This window comes from Mus musculus, chromosome 7 (assembly GCF_000001635.26).
Source record: "Mus musculus strain C57BL/6J chromosome 7, GRCm38.p6 C57BL/6J".
Taxonomy (NCBI): Eukaryota; Metazoa; Chordata; class Mammalia; order Rodentia; family Muridae; genus Mus; species Mus musculus.
The window spans coordinates 130,785,924-130,803,112 of NC_000073.6; the positions used below are offsets into that span (position 1 = coordinate 130,785,924).

Here is a 17,189-nt window from a genome sequence, read left to right on the forward strand (position 1 = left end):
TCTCTCTTTCTCTCTCAGACGTGATCCTTGAATGCCTCGGCTTCAAGTGGGAACTCCACCACCCTCAGATCTTTCAGTCTGGGACCTTGGCCAAGCTCTACCTGACAGCCTTGATACAGAACATGAAAAGCTCCCAGAGGGAGCTGGACAAGGTTCAGAAAGGTAGTCTCCCAGGGGACCTGGGGCGGGAGCCGCAGAGACCCTTGGCATTCCGGGAACCCGGCTTGGCCTGTGGTCCTCGTTAATGACAAATCTTGTTCTGCAGTGTGAGCACACCATGTGCCCAGTCTGCCTCCTCATTCCTTGGAATGGTCCCCAAAGCCAGCCAGCATTCTGGTCATGGTGGGACTGCATTTCCAGGTCATGGAAGCAACGCCTTGTTCTGGAGCCAGCCAGGCCACCAGAGCCCCCAGTCATGGCCCCTCCCTGAGCCTGGAGTACATTCTCCTACTAGCCTCTGGCTTGGCATCGAGCCAAGGATATATGCTGCTGTGATGCTCCGTAGAAGCGTGGAGGCCTGGGCCCCTTCTTATGATGTCTTTGCTGTGGCTAAGTACTTGCCCCATGTGCTCTAGAAAGGACTTCACTCCTCTGTCTTCCCACAGCTCAGGTCAGGCCATTGACAGAGCCACCCACGCAAGCTCAGGTGACTTAGAGAGAGGGTATGCTGGAAAGTAAGAGAGCCCAAAGTGGGAAAGGGAGGCAGTGCTCATGTTATTTTTGATGGCTCCAGAATAGTGTCACTAACAGAGAAAGGTTATTTCCTGCCCTTCTAATCCAAGACCCCTGCTGGTGGCAAGGCCTCGCTAAAGATATCAGAGAAGATGAGGTGACTACCACTGCTCACACACTGATAAGTGCCGGGGTCATCCATCTCCAGGGTGTTCCATGAAACAGTCACTACCCTCTCTATGCCTTTAGACGCCAGCAGAGCCTCCGTCCCAAGGCCACACACTGATCTCATAATCCTTGCTGTGGCTTGGTTGGGAATGTCTGTCCTTGGAGCTGCCCTGGAGTTGGCATGGACAAGGCTTCTGGGAAAGCTCTGTCGAGCTGAGCCCTGTAGGTTCCTGAGGCTTCCCTTGGCTGCTCATCCTCTTTCTACCTCACACTGATGGGCTGCTGAACTTGGAGCTGGTGTTTATTGTCTAGGATGAAAGCCAAAGGAAACAACCTCTTCTGCTAAGCATACTCCAGCTCCCTTGATTTCCACAGCCCTCAGGAACATGGCTAGTTTCCTATCATGTCTGGGTGTCCCTAACATGGGGAAGTTTGAGCCTGTGTGTCTGTCTCTCACTCTGGCCTAGCAGATACCGTTCTTTCCTTCAACAAACATTGGATGCTGTGCTTATACCAGGCATCTAGGGGGAAAAGAACAACGCCAAAATGATGATGAAATATAGTAAGTAGCATGATCCATTATAATACTAGCCGCCCCCTCCTGTGTGCCTACTGTGTGCAAGGCATTTGTGTGTAGTGTCATTTGCTTTTTGCAATAGGGGTGACTGATTGGCTAAGACCATGCACACAGGAATCTAGGCCATCAGGTGGAAACAAAAGTGATCAAGTGCTAAGTAAGACCTGGCACTTAGTGGGTACAGAGGGAGGCAAGGGTGATGCTTAGTGGGTAGTTTATAAATATTTGCTGAATGGGAATCTGAATACAGATAAACATCAGGGGATAGTGAGGGGATGCTGTGGAAAAGGCACTTTTGTTGGCTCATCTTTCTGCAGCACCGCTTTCTCTTTGGCTCCCATATCATGCACCTTGAGCTCTGTGGTACTAGACCTATTTGTTTTGTCAATTCAGCTAATATTGACTCAGGGATAGTGTGTGAAAGACTGTGGCACATCCTTGGGTTGGTGTGGCTAGAGAGCCATCAATGTGCCTGTCCCGTAAGTATAAGAGTAGACTCGTGGTAAAATAGTGGGCTGTAGTAAGTTGGTCACAGAAGAAACAGGCCATTTAGTTGGGGCGATGGTGCTATCTCCCCAGCCAGGGAAGGCTTCTCCGAGAAGGGTACCTGTGTATAGGCCCCTAGAGAAAGAGAAAGGCAGGAAGGGAGTGTCACACTACTCAGGGAAGCAAACTCAGACAGGAAAGTTTAGGACCTAGGAAAAAAGAGCAGTGGGGAGAAGTTGGCAGCCATGACGTTCCTGGGATCACAGGTGAGGCTCTGGCCTCCATGCATGCCTCCACAGGGCATGACCTTGGAGGCCTCCTCTGAGAGCCTCCGTTTAGAACAGCTCCGAGTTCATGGATTAGCTAGCAGCTCATTGGCCCAACCCCAGAACTCCTCAGTGGCAGGGATCCTCAATTTAAAACCCATAGGGCGAAGCAACGAAGCAACAACGAGAGCCACTGTGTGGGGCTTGTGAAGTGGCTCAGCAGGCAAAGGTGCTCGCCACCAAGGCTGACTATTTACATCTGATCTCCGGGACCCCAGTGGTGAAAGGAGAGAACTGGCTCCCACTGATGGTCTTCTGACCTCTGCATGTGCCATGGCCTGTCCCCCAACCAACCAATCAATAAAAGAATGGGGCAACATTTTCTAAAAGAAGAGAGCCACTACATGGATGTCACAGCCCCACTCATCCTTCAGCAGGTGGCCTCTGTGTTCCCCATGGAGGCCAGGCACCAAGACCAATGATTGGGGCCCACCTCGCCCTCAAACTGCTCACAGCCTAGATGGGGGCGAATGGAAGAGGGGGACAGAAAGAGGGGCAGAGAAGGAGGAGTGGTAAACATGGCCAGCGCAAGGCAGGTTTGCTAATCCAGGCTGTGCACAGGGTGTGGGCGGGGCCTCGTTCTCCATCTCTGCATTTCCTTCACTAGCTCATCCATCCGGGAAGATCAAAAAAAGGTCCCCTGTAAAGAAGATCATCATTTCCATGAGGATCAATGACCCGGCAGTCACCAGAGTTGGTAATGTAACCCACCTTCATGTTCTGAGAAGGCCACTGAACGGCCCTCCCAGAGACAAAAACCCAACAGCAAAACACAGCATACAAGTGAGACCCGCTCCTCTTCAAGAGTACTGAGCAGGGACTGGAGAGGTGGCTCAGTCGGTACCGAGCCTGCTGTGTGAACCTAAGGACCTGAGTTCCAGCTCCAGCACTCAAGTAAAAAGCCAGATGTATGCACATCTGTAGCCCAAAGTGCTGGGTGGGGTCAGGCAGACAGATGTAGACGATCCCTGATCACTGACCAGCCAGCCTAGCCAAATTGATGACATCTGGGTTCAGCAGGAGACCCTGCCTCCAAAAAAAAAAAAAAAAAAAAAAAAAAGAACAGGTTGCAAGTGATTGACAAGATACTTGACATCAACCCCTGACCTTCACATATACTAGGGAAAATAGAGGGAAGCAGATCACTCCTAAAGATCAGTGTGGCCACTGGTTTAGGAACAAGATACAGGAAAGGAAGGAAGTAGGAAGTAGGAAGTACAGGCTTCCCATGCCTGGGAGAAACAACTTCCCTACCGAGTTCCCTGCCTGTAGGCACAAGGATACCCACAGGCCTATACTTCTTCCCAAGCAGCACTTGGCCTGCCCCCTCCTCACTGCCCCCCACTGCCCCCCACTGTCCCCCGCTGTCTGGGCAACAACAGCTATAGAAGGTTCCTGCAGAGTGTTCAACCTCTCCCCGGCTTTCCCAATCAGTCATGTGTGCAAACACAGCACTCATGACATGCTCTGATGACACAGGTCTGCGGGTAGGTAGGTCAGGTGCAAATGCCCCAGGGACTAGTACAGCTCGTGGTCCTCAGAGCGCACTGCAATCGCATAGCAATGCTGGCCTGGAACATGTTGCATCTGGAGGAGGCCCATTCCGTCTGACCCCTAGCCAGGCAGTCTGGTTCCTAAATCATTAAATTATCTTGGCTCTTCCTAGGAATGCCTGTCCTTTCCTGAAGTTCTCAGACTCTAAGGGAAACCCATCATTAAGCTCCTTCATATATCTAGAGAAACAGTCCTGTAGGGTCATGGACCCCCAGATTAAGGGAAACCTGGGGAACATGCTGGCCTTGTGGTTATCTGTCACACATACTCTGAAGGCAGACTCAAAGGAACATCTTTATAGTGCAGATCAGCTTTCCTTGCCTTCATCCTCAGCTTCTTCAGCAAGCTGTGGGGCTGAGGTGGTTACCTGACCAGGTAGGATCTGTACCAAAGTCAGCACTTCTCGACTTTCCTCCAATTATCTCCACCCCATCCCAGCGGCAAAAGTATCGAGGCCCCCAGGTAGGCACATGAAGCCCATGCTAATGGGTTTTTCTCTGCTGCTGCCTCTCCAGCCTTCGCCCTGGCCCTGAAGAACCTCTACATGAAGGAGGTGGAAATGACCGTGGACAATGTGCTGGGCGTGCTGGCTTCTGCTCACATCCTCCAGTTCAACCGACTATTTCAAAAGTAAGGACACCAGGAGGGACAGGCCAGCCTGGGCAAACTGGGAGTGTTCTTTGCGGCTTATTTCTTGGAGTTCCTCTGTCCCAAACCTGACTTAGAGCCCAGAAAGGGACAACATGAAACTCACACGGATGCATGCAAGTGGTTTTTTTTTAGTAGCCCCCATTATTTTTGTGCACGTCGGCTAAGTGATTCTTGATTCATAGGAATGAATTACATAGGAATTACAAGTGGGGAAAAACTACCACAGAGAGAGAGTACGCCTCTATGTAAAGTGACGTCCCTCAAACCTGGCCTGCTTATGTGAAGTCACTCTGTGGTGTGCCGCATGGAAATCCCTTTGTGGGATTTGTCTTTCTAGACTATCCTGTTCCTTCTCCCAGTCAGAGGGCTGTGTACCCACTGTGCCCATTGGGTCTTAAAGACAGGAATAGAGCTGAATTATGTGGCTGTCTGATTTTCTATGCAACTTGGTACAAGGACTTAGGGCAAGGATGATGTTCCCGGCTTGTTTAAACTCCTCAGGTCTCAGTGACTTTTATTTTGGGTTGTAGCTGACAAGGTCATACTGTATACCCCAGGCTGGCCTTGAACTAACAATCCTCCAACCTCAACCTCCTGTGTGCTTGGATTGCAAGGATACCCCACAGCTCTTGACAAGCCTCAGTTTGTCTGTATACGTGAATGAGTATCCCACTCAAGACAACAGAAGACACCGTCTGCTCCGATAGGGCAACAGGCTTTCTCCCAGGGAATCTGGAGGGATTCCACCCATTAATTTTAGAGGCCACATACTTGTATTCAACGCAACATGTTTCTGAGCAACTGAGGATTCTGGGGGTACCTGAGGATGCCTCAGGCCAGGCACTCTGCTAGGAGCTTCTTACAGGCTTATTGAGGGAGACAGATGCTCCCCCAAGCCAAGGATCTCAGGTGCTCAGAGGTCTGGAATGATAAGTAAGGGACAGAGTGAGAGGGATCTGGGGTCTGAGAAAGTCCTCCAGTGTGTCTGTGTGGCCAGAGGTCTGTGTAGCTATGCATGATGGGAGAAGAGCAGCTGCAGTCAGAGTCAGTGTGTGTGGTGTCTTTGCAGTCGTCTAAGGAAGCTGGCCTTGACTCTTCCTGATGGGTGGGAAAGTCAGACATTTCCTGAGACTCCCTAAACTCCTTATGTCATAGATGACACCCACTTCAGCTCCATCTAGCCTGTTACTGGTTATTAAATTGTGGAGGTGCAACTTGCTCACTTGGATCATTTCTGAGCAGCTACTTCCCAGGCCCACATATTGGGAGGGTGGCTCTCCTCTGGAAGGGAGCCCCTAGCCACCTTCTGTCTCCATCCATCACCATCCTGTCTCCAATATCGGAAGCCCTATACAATAGCTAGAACCCCGTTCCTGGCTTCTCTGCAGCTGGCCACGAATAGCAAGTCCTCTGTTCTCTTGCCTCCTGCCCCGCCTTATTCTGGGCGCCAGGGCAGGAAGAATGCTGCTTACAATGAGCCAGGCCTATTGACCTGTTCATGAGCCTGGGCAGGTGAGACCTGCCCCAGATTCTTAACATGACCCCAGTGAGCTTAGTATTCTAGGTCAGAGGCCAGGGCAGGTCTGCCACACAGCTGAGCCCCGGGTCACTCTGATGCCGCGGTAACTTCAGGCCACAGATGAGACCCTGCAGGTTATCTCCGCTGGAGCCCCGGTTCATGAGAAACACACTGACGGCTGTTCAAGTCTGAATCACACATCCTGAGGGACCTTTGACGGATGGGACCTGTGACCACATGTGTCACTCACCTGGTGATGCTGCATAGACCCTCTCGTTGATGTTTGCATTGGTACCTGGGCTGGGATCACAGCTGAGTTCATGGCTGTCACAGGGCGACTCAGGGTGGCTGGAGCAGAAGGAGAAGGGAGAGGTGAACCAGGAGTTTAGGATGAGGCTGGTCATATAGGACCTCAGAGGTGACATCAGCAACTTCCTCACTTGGTTTAGTCAGCAGAGCACGGTGAGCGGTTAGCTGGAACCCCTGTGTGGCGTGGGCATGGTACTTGAGGCTCATGGGAAGCTGGTACTGAGGCAGAGCTGGGAGGCACGGAGGATCTGAGCTAAGTTTGGGGAGCAGAGGGACAGGCCCAAGAAACATGAAGGTGGGAACCAATGGGCTTGGGAATCTTATGAACCAGAGGTGTTAAAACAGAAGGAAGGGAATTCTAATACACCCTGGCAGAAATGAAGATATTCTAAAAAGACATTTGGGTCTCTTGGTCAGACTATCAGAATATTGAAACAACAGGACACACAAAAGTGAAAATTTCCCCAGGAGCCTCACACTGAGAAGGAAAAGGTGCCAGGCAGAGGAGGAACTTGTCTCCCTGACAGAGTTCACACAGGGCTAACAACTTGTCATGTGACCATATAGGAGGCCACTAAAGCCCAGACAGTGATGGGCCAGTCATGGGCGGGGCCACATCTTGAGTGTGGCTGCTTATACATGCATGTCCTTGGTCTTCTAATTAAACTTTAGTTTCACATCAGGACCCCAAAGACAGGCTTGGGGATCTTGTCTCTCATCCCAATGTGAGCATATTGGATAAAATCTCCTTTTTTTCTGCTTTTAATTTAGCTCTTTTTTATTTAATATATTTTTAAAAAATTTTTATGTGTATTGGTATTTTTCCTGCATGTATGTCTGTGTGAGGGTGTCAGATCCTGGCATTACAGATGGTTTTGAGCTGCCAGGTTGGTGCTGGGAATTGAGCCCTGATCCCTGGAAGAGCAGCCAGTGTTCTTACTGCTGAGCCATCTCTCAGCCTCTAATTTGACTCTTTTAACCGACTTATTGAGGATGGGTGGCTACACCTGGCTTGGGACACAGGTTGTGACCCTTAAGTTCAATAGCAAGATTACTACAGGCCTCAAATCTACTCAGCATGGGTTCTCCTGTGCTTAAGACCAAGCCCCAAGACATAGTCAGTTTCCCCGAATCAGCGAGGCCATCCTAGAACCCGATGGTGGAGGGTCATACGGTCGTGACTGGGTACTTATTCGTTCGCTGGTTCTCAATTTTGCTTTAAAGTCACTACACAAAATAAAACAACTGGACACCTTAGTTTGTGTTTGTCGGGGAGAGAGAGAGAGAAACAACGATGGAGAAACTGAAACATACCCACCATAGCACCCTACGCCCTGACCTCAGGCCATCACATTCAGCTCTGAACATCCTAGCAGCTAAGGTTAGAGGACACTTGATGAGAGATATGAGATAGGAATTAAGGTTACCTAAAACTCCGGAGGAACAAATGACTTTGTAGAGGCACAACGGTCGTGGATATCCTCAGTGCCCTTGGTGGTAGCCAGAAAGAAAATGCTCCGTGAGCCCTGTTCTTTTTCACTTTGGTGAAGGTGTCAGAGCAAAACAGAAGTCAGGAAAGGCAATTCTCTGAGGTCATGGGCGTTCGGGAGCCCGCTGCTCATTGGTCACTCTGACTCAATGACAAACATGTTTAGAACACATGGGACCGATTAGGTGACTCAGAGGGAAAGATTCATGCCACCAAGGCTAAGAACCCGAGTTTGATCCCTAGAACGCCCCCCCCCCAAGGAGGGAACTGTCTCCTATAAGTTGCCTCTGAATCCACACGCCTGCCTTGGCACTCACACAGCCACACACACACACACACACACACACACACACACACACACGCACATACATGTAATCAATAGTGCAAGACTCACTGGTTAGCTTGGAAGTGAGTCTCAGCTGAGCTTGCAGTAACCTCAGAGTGATAGCAGCCTGAACAATGTCTGAGAGCTCTGTGGTGGCTGCTCTCGGTGCCTTCTTCCATTAAGTGAGCATGCCTCAGGCTTGGAAGGGACTTACTGTCAGATAAGAAGGTTAAGCCACAGACACTTCCGAGGGGCCACCTTCCATGTGGCGCGGCCCGTGCCCTTCTACAGCTCCCTACTTCCAGCTCACTTCAGTTTCGAGCTTCCCTCTCTGCATAGTAACTCATTCCACCACCACCCCTTGGCTTTTCTGCTACAATCTGCGCATGCTCCTGCCCCCAACCTTCCTGCACGCTTTTTCTTCTCTCGGGATTCTGGTCTCTCCATCTCTGCCCCAGCCGCCTCTCCACCCTTGTGTTTCAGGTTCTAAATCCCACTCTTTCCGTTTCTGATTGCTTTTCAGATTTAAGCACAGCCAGGCTCCCTCCTTTCTGCATTCCCACGGTACCAGATACTCTAGGTTGTTTAGCCCAAAGGTGTCCAACCTTTTAACACCATCACACAATGTCATCTACATATGTGTTGAACCAGGGTTTGAACATATCTTTCCTAACCCCTAACCAACTGTAACAGCATGATTATCTATCTGTTCAGGTGTGTACTTAGCAGGGTGTGTCTTCCCATTGGTCATTAGCCTTGTTTTTTGTACACCAAAGCCCTGGGCCAGTGCTAGGTACATGGTATATGATCAGTAAATAGGATTTTGTTGACAAACTGGTCAGTGGAAAACAGGTCTAGCTATGAGGAAGGACTGAGATATTCATCAGGAAGCTACTGCTAGAATCTTCTTGTGGACAGAAAGGAATGATGTTTGAGGCCACCTAGCAGCGCGGCAGGAAGAAAATGCCTTGGGCAGGAGGGCATCGAGAGGCCATCTTGGCAAAGCCTGAGTTGTTAGTTTCTCTGGCTCCAGGCCACGGTGCCACCCCCTGCTGACAAGGCTGCACAGTTGCCTTGTGAAGAATCTGGGGTCCCTCTGGCCTCACCTCCCTGCCTTAGCCCAGAGCTCCCATAATAGGCCATCTGGCTTTTGTCAAATCCCTAAAATAAGGGCCCCCTCCCCAGTGCGAGGTCTCTGCTGCCATCCTAGAGTTGAAGAGAAGTCTCTGTCCCACCTCCACCCCACCGCTGCTGCCTCCTCCTCTGACAGCGCATGGGGGCGGCGGCGGCAGCAGCTCTCTCTCCACAGGTGTGTCAACATGATGATGAACAGACTCGCACCAAGCACCATCAAGAACTTCTACTTGGCCGGCTGTAAGGTGAGAATGGCTGGGCAGGGCATGTGGGCCCCCAGGGTTGCCAGGGCTTCACGAGCGCCCAGACCCTGAATGTCATCCACCCGGCCTAACTCCAAAATACCTACTCAAAAGCATCAAGCCAAGAGTAGCTTAGCTTTAGAAAGTGGAAAGGAAGGAAGGAAGGGAGGAAGAGAGAGAGAAAGAAAGAAATTATTTTTTTTTTAAAGATGCATGGACAAGAAAATGGCTTAAAACCCCTTAAGCCCGGGATTTGAGAGAGGTAGCAGGGCTTTTCTCAGCAGAGCAGCAGATACCTTCTAGAACATAGATGGAGTTGTGAGCTCTTGTACCACCTGAGCCCAGCCAGCTCAGTGTTGGGAATGGTACTGCAATGCAGTCTCCTTCTCAGGAGACAGTAGACATGAAGAGGGATGCACACTGCTCAGAGCAGTGCCGAAGGCCAGCGCTGACTCCTAAGCCTCGCCTCCTGATCAACCCCCCAGGCCACCCCAGCTACTGCTCACTATGACTAGTGGCACACACATACACGCTATGAGAGAGGCGTGTTTTAGGACGACAGTTCACACATAACCAGCCCGTCACGGTGCTACAGCTAAGTACACCTTCAGTGTCTGCCAAGAACCACCTGGCTCTCATAGTCACTCCTCGGTACTGGAAAGCCATCTTGGTGACATCCTTGCATTCTGGTTGCCAGGTCTCAGAAAGACTTTAGCCTGGAAAACCTAAATCCCAGGGACATGAAAGATCTACCAAGACCCTTTCAAGATCCCCAATTCTAGGACTCTCTCTCTCTCTCTCCTTCCTCCTAGCCTCCCTCCCCCCTCTCTTTCTCTCTCCCTCATTTTTATTCACTCTTGGAGACTTTCATATAGTGTATTTTAATCCTATTCTCCCTATCCCCTCCCTACCCTTTCTTTTTCCCTAGACACCAAAGTCTGTGTCTTCTCTCTGTTAGCTAAAGGCCACTGAGTACAGTCTGTGCTACCCTTATACTATTGCCTCCCACGGGGGCCTGGTTGCCCCACCAGGGGCTACATGCTTTAAAAAAAAAGTCTCTCTCCCAGCAGATATCAATAGCCAATTGCTCCTTAGCTAGGGTGGGACTTGGTGCCCACTTCCTGTACAGTTCCTGTCTTAATTCTTGCTTCTAAACTGTATGGTGGGGCAGCCATTGAGCTCCGCATGAGTTATCCAGCCCCCCACCTCACCTCAGACTTGCAGTAAGTCACTGAAGGCAGCCCAGGGCCTTCAGCATACAAGCAGCCTGAACAGAAAGTAGCTGGACCAGATGCCACAGAAAGAGATGGCACCTTGGAACCTCAGGTTCTCCATTGCTGACACAGGGATGGCTGGGAGCCGACCGCCTAGGGGTGGTTTAAAGCAGTGTGCTTCGATGCTCTATGAAGAGCCTCCACCACCCCAACCCTCCACCCTCACAACCTCTCCCCTTCACTCCCCATCCCACAACCCCCTGCGTAGTGTGTATGAAAATTGAGCACGTCGGCATGCAATGTCACGCCAAGCCAGCAGAGGGGACTGAGAGCCAGGCTTGCGTTATCTCATCATGCTTTACCTTCCTATCTGCCCCCTCAGTACGAAGAAGAGCAGCTCACCATGGCCTGTGAGAAGTGGCTGGCAATGAACCTGGTCCCTCTAGTGGGGACTCAGATCCACCTCCGACAGATCCCTGAACCTCTGCTGTACAAGGTGCTGAAGTCGCCCAGGTCAGAGCTGGTGTGCTGCCTCCAGGGTGGGTGTAGCAGGAAGCAGGGGCTGTAGGGGAAAGGAGTTGTCATCTTGGTAGTGGCCACACCCACACCACTGAACTTGCCATTCACTTCCCAATTCCCCCACTCTCCTGGACAGCCAGGCCTTGGGTTGGGAGCCAAAGCTCAGGGTACTACCTGTGGGGTCAGGAAGAGGGAAACCCTTCCTACTCCTTCTAGATAAGGACCTGCTGGCGTCAACTAGCTCCCTACCTGCCTAAGGGAGAGAAGCAAAAGACTATTGCCTAAGCCATTAAAAATTTAAAAAAAAAATTTTTTAAAAAGGCAAAAAAAAGAAAAGAAAAATCTTACACCCCAAACAAGATTTCATCTCCAGTCCTGACTCCTTTGCCAAATATGTCTAAGCTTGGTTATCCAACTGCCTGCTTGGTCTCTGTCAAAGCTAAATACCCCAGCCTTCAGAGCTCCCTGCCTTTGCTACACTCTCCTATCCTGACGCAATGTCCTCAGAACACATTAGAACCTTGGGGGAGTCTTCTGGATGCAATGTTGACCTCACCTTGACCCCAAGGCCAGTTCTGTTTCCAAACTGAGCACTCCAAGGTGCCAGCGCCACCGCAAGGCCAAGTCTCCATCATCACTCACGGCCCATGGCAATGAAGACACCTCCAGCCTAGACCTTGCTTCTGGCTTTGACCCTTAGGTGTGTAATCTAGCCGCACCATCTCATGGTCTGACACAGCCCCACAGGGACCTTCCTCGGACTCTCCACAGAGGTGTAGCCACACTGTGCATGTGTCCTCCTGCCTGCCATCCCTGTCCTATCCTGCCAAGCTGTCACCTCCTCTGTCTCCTCACAAAGCCATGGCTCTTAGCTGATGCCTAACATTTTACCAACACTTGCATCTCAGGAACTTGTTCTCTTTGGTATATAGCTTCCTTCATCTCAGACTATTTCCTTACATCACCTTCTAGAAATGAGATTGCCAACATGAAAGGACTGTTCCTAATTCCTCTTTTTTAAAATATTTTATTTGCAAGTCTCAACCTTCAGGAAAAGCAAGACTAGTGCAAAGAGCATTGGCTGTCAATGTGCAATGGTTTCCCTCTGACTGCATTTATCCTAAGCTGAGTACAGCCCAAGCTGAAAATGCAGGGGCTGCCTTGAATTTCTCTGACCCCACAGCCACCATGGCTGTCCATCATTCACTGTTGGCTGATGTCATGACGACATGGCTGCCATGTCAGTGTGGTTGCCCAACGTCATAAGAAAGGGATACACCACACTTACCGCTCTTCCAGGAAAAGATCAAGACTTGAAGTTTGCTTTCTACTGAGTGGATTCTTACACCATCTCGGAATAGAAAACTCAATCAGACCTGGGCAGGTCCTGGGCTGAAGTTCCCTGTCCCCAGGTGACTTTAGGTGTGTCAAACTGATGATAACAATGATCCAGTGCAACCGATAACTGAATGGCAGGTAGTCCTAAACTAAACCTTGAATTAGAGGAGAAAAGCAGTAATGTTACTGGGAACAGAATTGGGGGAGTGATATCTGAGTATTATGACAATGGCAAGCTTCCTGAAGTTCATAACTGCCTTTGTCATATTTTTTTAAAAAATATTTTTCTTAGGAAACCATTAGTGATAGCATTTGAGATGAAGGAGCACTTGAACATAGCTTACTCCAATTCACAAGGGTGTTTGTGTGTGTGTACATGTGTGTGTGTATGTATGTATCTGTGTGTGTCTGTATGTCTCTGTGTATATGTGTATGTATGTGTGTGTGTGTGTCTGGGCATGTGTGTCTGTGTTTGTATGTCTCTGTATGCGCGTATATCTCTGTGTGTGTATGTCTGTGCGTCTGTCTGTGTGTTTGTATGTCTAAGTGTGTGTGTACCTGTGCGTGTGTCTGTGTGTGTATGTCTGTGTGTGTCTGCGAGTATGTATGTCTATGTATATGCATGTCTGTGTATTTGTATGTCTATGTGTGTATGTATGCCTGTGTGTGTGTCTCTGTGTGTGTCTAGATATGTATGTATGTTTGTGTGTGTTTGGATGTGTACGTCTGGGTGTATGTTTGGGTATATGTATGTCTGGGTTTGTGTCTGTATGGGGAGGGGGTCATGTATGTCTGTGTGTGTGTATATATATACACCTAGCCTGAACAAGAGCCTAGCTCCTACCCCTATCAACACACACATACACACACATACACACACACACACACACACACACACACAATTGGTCTTGAGAGAGTTGCTCCATGCTGAATCTTAACCTACCCCACAATTTAACTTTACCAAGCAATACCCAATGCCCTCACATTAACAGAGGCAGAGGGGAGGCAAGGCAGAGTCCTGGTATTGAAGAACCCCGTTATCTAAGAGGACCCTCAAAGCCAGTTCCAGAGCAGCAGCGCACTGTGAGCCCCAGACACTCTGGTTCCCTATGTTTTCCTCACCCTTGTACCCACCACCCTCCACTCCACCCTTCAACAGAGCAAAGGTCAGGGACTGGAGAACATGTAAACACGGGGTCCTTAGACATTACACAACGCCATCCATCCCTCCCTCGGAAAGTCTGAGCCGTCCAGCACTGGCAACGTTTCCCTGAAAAAGAGGGAAAAAAACATCTGACCACAGGCAGAACATTGGTGATGGCACCGGCCCGACAGCATGCCTCAGCAGGCAGTTCCAGAGCATTACGTGTCAAATGTCTAGACTCGCCAGCCTGGCAGACACAGGTGGAAACTGGGTCCTATCCTTCTGGCCCTCTGCAGGAGGCACCTGTGCAGATAGGCCAGGGGCTACTGGCTAAGGGCCTTCATCCTCAGCCCACACACCCTGAGGTAGACGCAGACTCAGGCAGGCAGTCCAGACTCCCCGCAGCCTCTTAGGTTGGTCTCGCTCTTCAGTACCCACTGACTTCAAGGCAGCTCCTATCTGCTGTCCCATGCTGGGAAGGTGGAGGCAGATGGATCCCAGGAGCTCACGGCTCATTCAGTTTAGTTCAGTCAGTGAGCACCAGGCCAGTGAGAGATCCTCTCAGAAAATGAGGTAATTGAGTAATCGAGGAAGATACTGAATGTCAACTTCTGGCTTCTACCATGTGTGTATACATGAACACGTAGGTATGTACATGGAGGGAGAGAGAGAGAGAGAGAGAGAGAGAGAGAGAGAGAGAGAGAGAGAAAGAGGGAATGTATAAATGTAACCAGGCTAGAGAAGCTCCTGTCAGGGCATTTGTTGAGAAAGGTTGGTACCTCGTTTTCACATCTAACCAAGAGGGAACACTTCCTTCAGTAACCTAGCATTTTTGCTAGGTGCTGACTTGCATGGTCACCCTCGCATTGCCCCAAACCCGACACTACAGTACATCAGAGAGCTGATGAGGATCTGGGCAGGGCCCCTGCTGGCTCCTGGACCCACATCTTGCCTCCAACATGGCACCTTCCCCAGTTCACCAAGTAAGCAAGGCCTCCCAGAGAGAGTGAACCAGGCTGGGAGATTGTGTGAGCCCTGAGCAGCAAACATGGAAGTGGCCAAACTTGGGACCAGAGATGGAACATTTCTGGGCTCCACTCAGTTGACCTGCCAGCCACCCACTGTCGCTTGACCTCCAACCTGTGAGAAAGGCACAAGGATCAATAGTCTTTTCTCAGCAGAGCCCTCTGCCTCTGGGCTGCCCAGCATTCTCTCTCTGAAAGTCAGTAGAGTTTCACCTCGTTATCTTCTTTGGGTTTCACTTTCCATTTTGTAAACAATCTAGAGTAAAACCATATGCAAATATACACGGTATATTTTCCTGACCTCCTGGGCCTCTGGGCTTAATTTGTTTGCCTAGAATGTGGTTCTCAGTTCATTTTCCTTGTAGAGGTCACCACTAGGTGACCTTGTTCTCATAACTCCAATTTACGAAAACCTCACTCCAAGTTCTGCATTCTGGGAAGCCAAGCCCCAACAACTATCCAGTTCCCATCTACACAAAAGTGTGCCTTACAACAGGGGCCCCACTCCCTCTGTCCCCAAGAGCCCCTGCTTCCTGCCTGTGACTCAGAGAATCTCAGAATCTCAGAAATTCCCTAAACAAAACATTGGTGAGATTGCTTAGCAGGTAGAGAGCGCTTGCTGTGCAAGTCTGATGACTAGCGATCCATCCCAGAACCCAAGATCTGTAACTCAGGAATTTCTACTATGAGATGGACGATGGAGACCAGAATGCTCGAGGACTGACTAGCCTGGCGTATAAGGCCTGGTAGCCTGGTGCAGCAGAAACAAGGGAGATGTTGCCTCAGCAAAGTGCAAAGTGAAAGCTGTGTCCCCAAAGCTCTTCTCTGAGTTCCACATACAGGTCAGAACATGTATGCACGTGTACTTATATATAGCATGGAATGCACACACACTCACACACATATACACATACACACATAACACACTCACATATACACACATACACACACATGCACACATACATACACACTCATATACACATATACATACATACACATGCACACATACATACACACTCACACACACATACATACTCACACACATACATACATATACACATACATACACACTCACACTCATACACACACATACATACACACTCATACACATACACACACACACCACATACATGTACATATGTAACACTACTTAGACTAAAGAAGAAAGAAGACATGCCAGTTATTCTTGTCACGCCTGTCCCACACTCTGACAGTGATACTGAGCTGTCTCACATGGAATTTCTGAAACCGATCCTTCTCTGTCAAACACAAAACAATGCCTACCAATTATTGATCACTTGTCAAACACAACACTGAGTGTGTTATCCAGAGGGCTTATCCCCACAGCAACTCAGTGTGCTGGTACTGCTGCCTGCACTTGTCACCTGTGAGACACAGGAAATGATTGGTCAAAGTGGTGCTTCCCCTCTCCCGTACAGTAGACGAGCTGGATCTGAACCCAGGTTAGAATGCCCTCTGAGCCATGGCCAACACCAGAGTCTAGTTACCGATGAGACTTGTTTCCTTACTGATGGTCAAGATCAATAAGGATGTTGATCTTATTGGTTTGCACTAAACACATTAAAAGTCTGTATTATAGTTGTGTGTGTGTGTGCATGCTCGCATGCACGCGTGCATGAAATAGGCCAACCTGTGGGGAACAGTTCTCTTCTTCCACCATGAGTCCCCAGGATTAAAGTCAGGCCACCAGCTTTGCTGACATTTATCTGTCAAGCCATTTCTCTGGATGATTTTTTTTTTAAGCTTAGGTTTGTGATTTTTTTTTAAACTTTTTTTTAAAATTTATTTTATGTATATGAGAATACTGTTGCTGTATTCAGACACACCAGAAGAGGGCATCGGATCCCATTATAGATGGTTATGAGCCACCATGTGGTTGCTGGGAATTGAACTCAGAACCTCTGGAAAAGCAATCAGTGTTCTTAACTGCTGAGCCATCTCTCCAGCCCTCTGTGGATGATTTTACTGTAAAAGTTGCATACAGAATACAATACATTTACTGCTCTAAATGAACAAATAGTAACACTTTGCCATAAATTAAGGGGAAAAAAAAAAAACCTGGGCTGGTGAGATGGCTCAGTGGGTAAGAGCACCCGACTGCTCTTCCGAAGGTCTGAAGTTCAAATCCCAGCAACCACATGGTGGCTCACAATCATCTGTAACAAGATCTGACGCCCTCTTCTGGAGTGTCTGAAGACAGCTACAGTGTACTTACATATAATAAATAAATAAATCTTTAAAAAAAAAAAAAACCTGCCAGGTGGTGGTGGCGCACACCTTTTATTCCAGTACTTGGTGAGGCAGAGGCAGGTGGATCTCTGAGTTTGAGGCCAGCCTGATCTACAGAGTGAATTCTAGGACAGACAGAGTCACACAGAGAAACCCTGTCGTGAAAAAGGAGAGAGACAGATAGAGAGGGAGAAACAGAGAGAAAGAGGCAGAGACAAAGAGACAGTGAACATTGGAAAACAGTAAG

General features: G+C 49.3%; 1 protein-coding gene across 2 annotated transcripts in view; it reads left to right on the forward strand.

The window, feature by feature from the left end:
• Btbd16 (BTB (POZ) domain containing 16) overlaps window positions 1–17,189 on the forward strand; it is a 51,833-nt gene that overhangs the window by 11,855 nt on the left and 22,789 nt on the right. For both annotated transcript variants that reach the window (NM_001081038.2, NM_001374628.1), the window contains exons 5-9: window positions 19–162; window positions 2,837–2,926; window positions 4,299–4,413; window positions 9,386–9,455; window positions 11,049–11,179. In NM_001081038.2, the coding sequence (NP_001074507.2) occupies window positions 19–162; window positions 2,837–2,926; window positions 4,299–4,413; window positions 9,386–9,455; window positions 11,049–11,179 (550 nt within the window). The remainder of the gene's footprint in view (window positions 1–18; window positions 163–2,836; window positions 2,927–4,298; window positions 4,414–9,385; window positions 9,456–11,048; window positions 11,180–17,189) is intronic.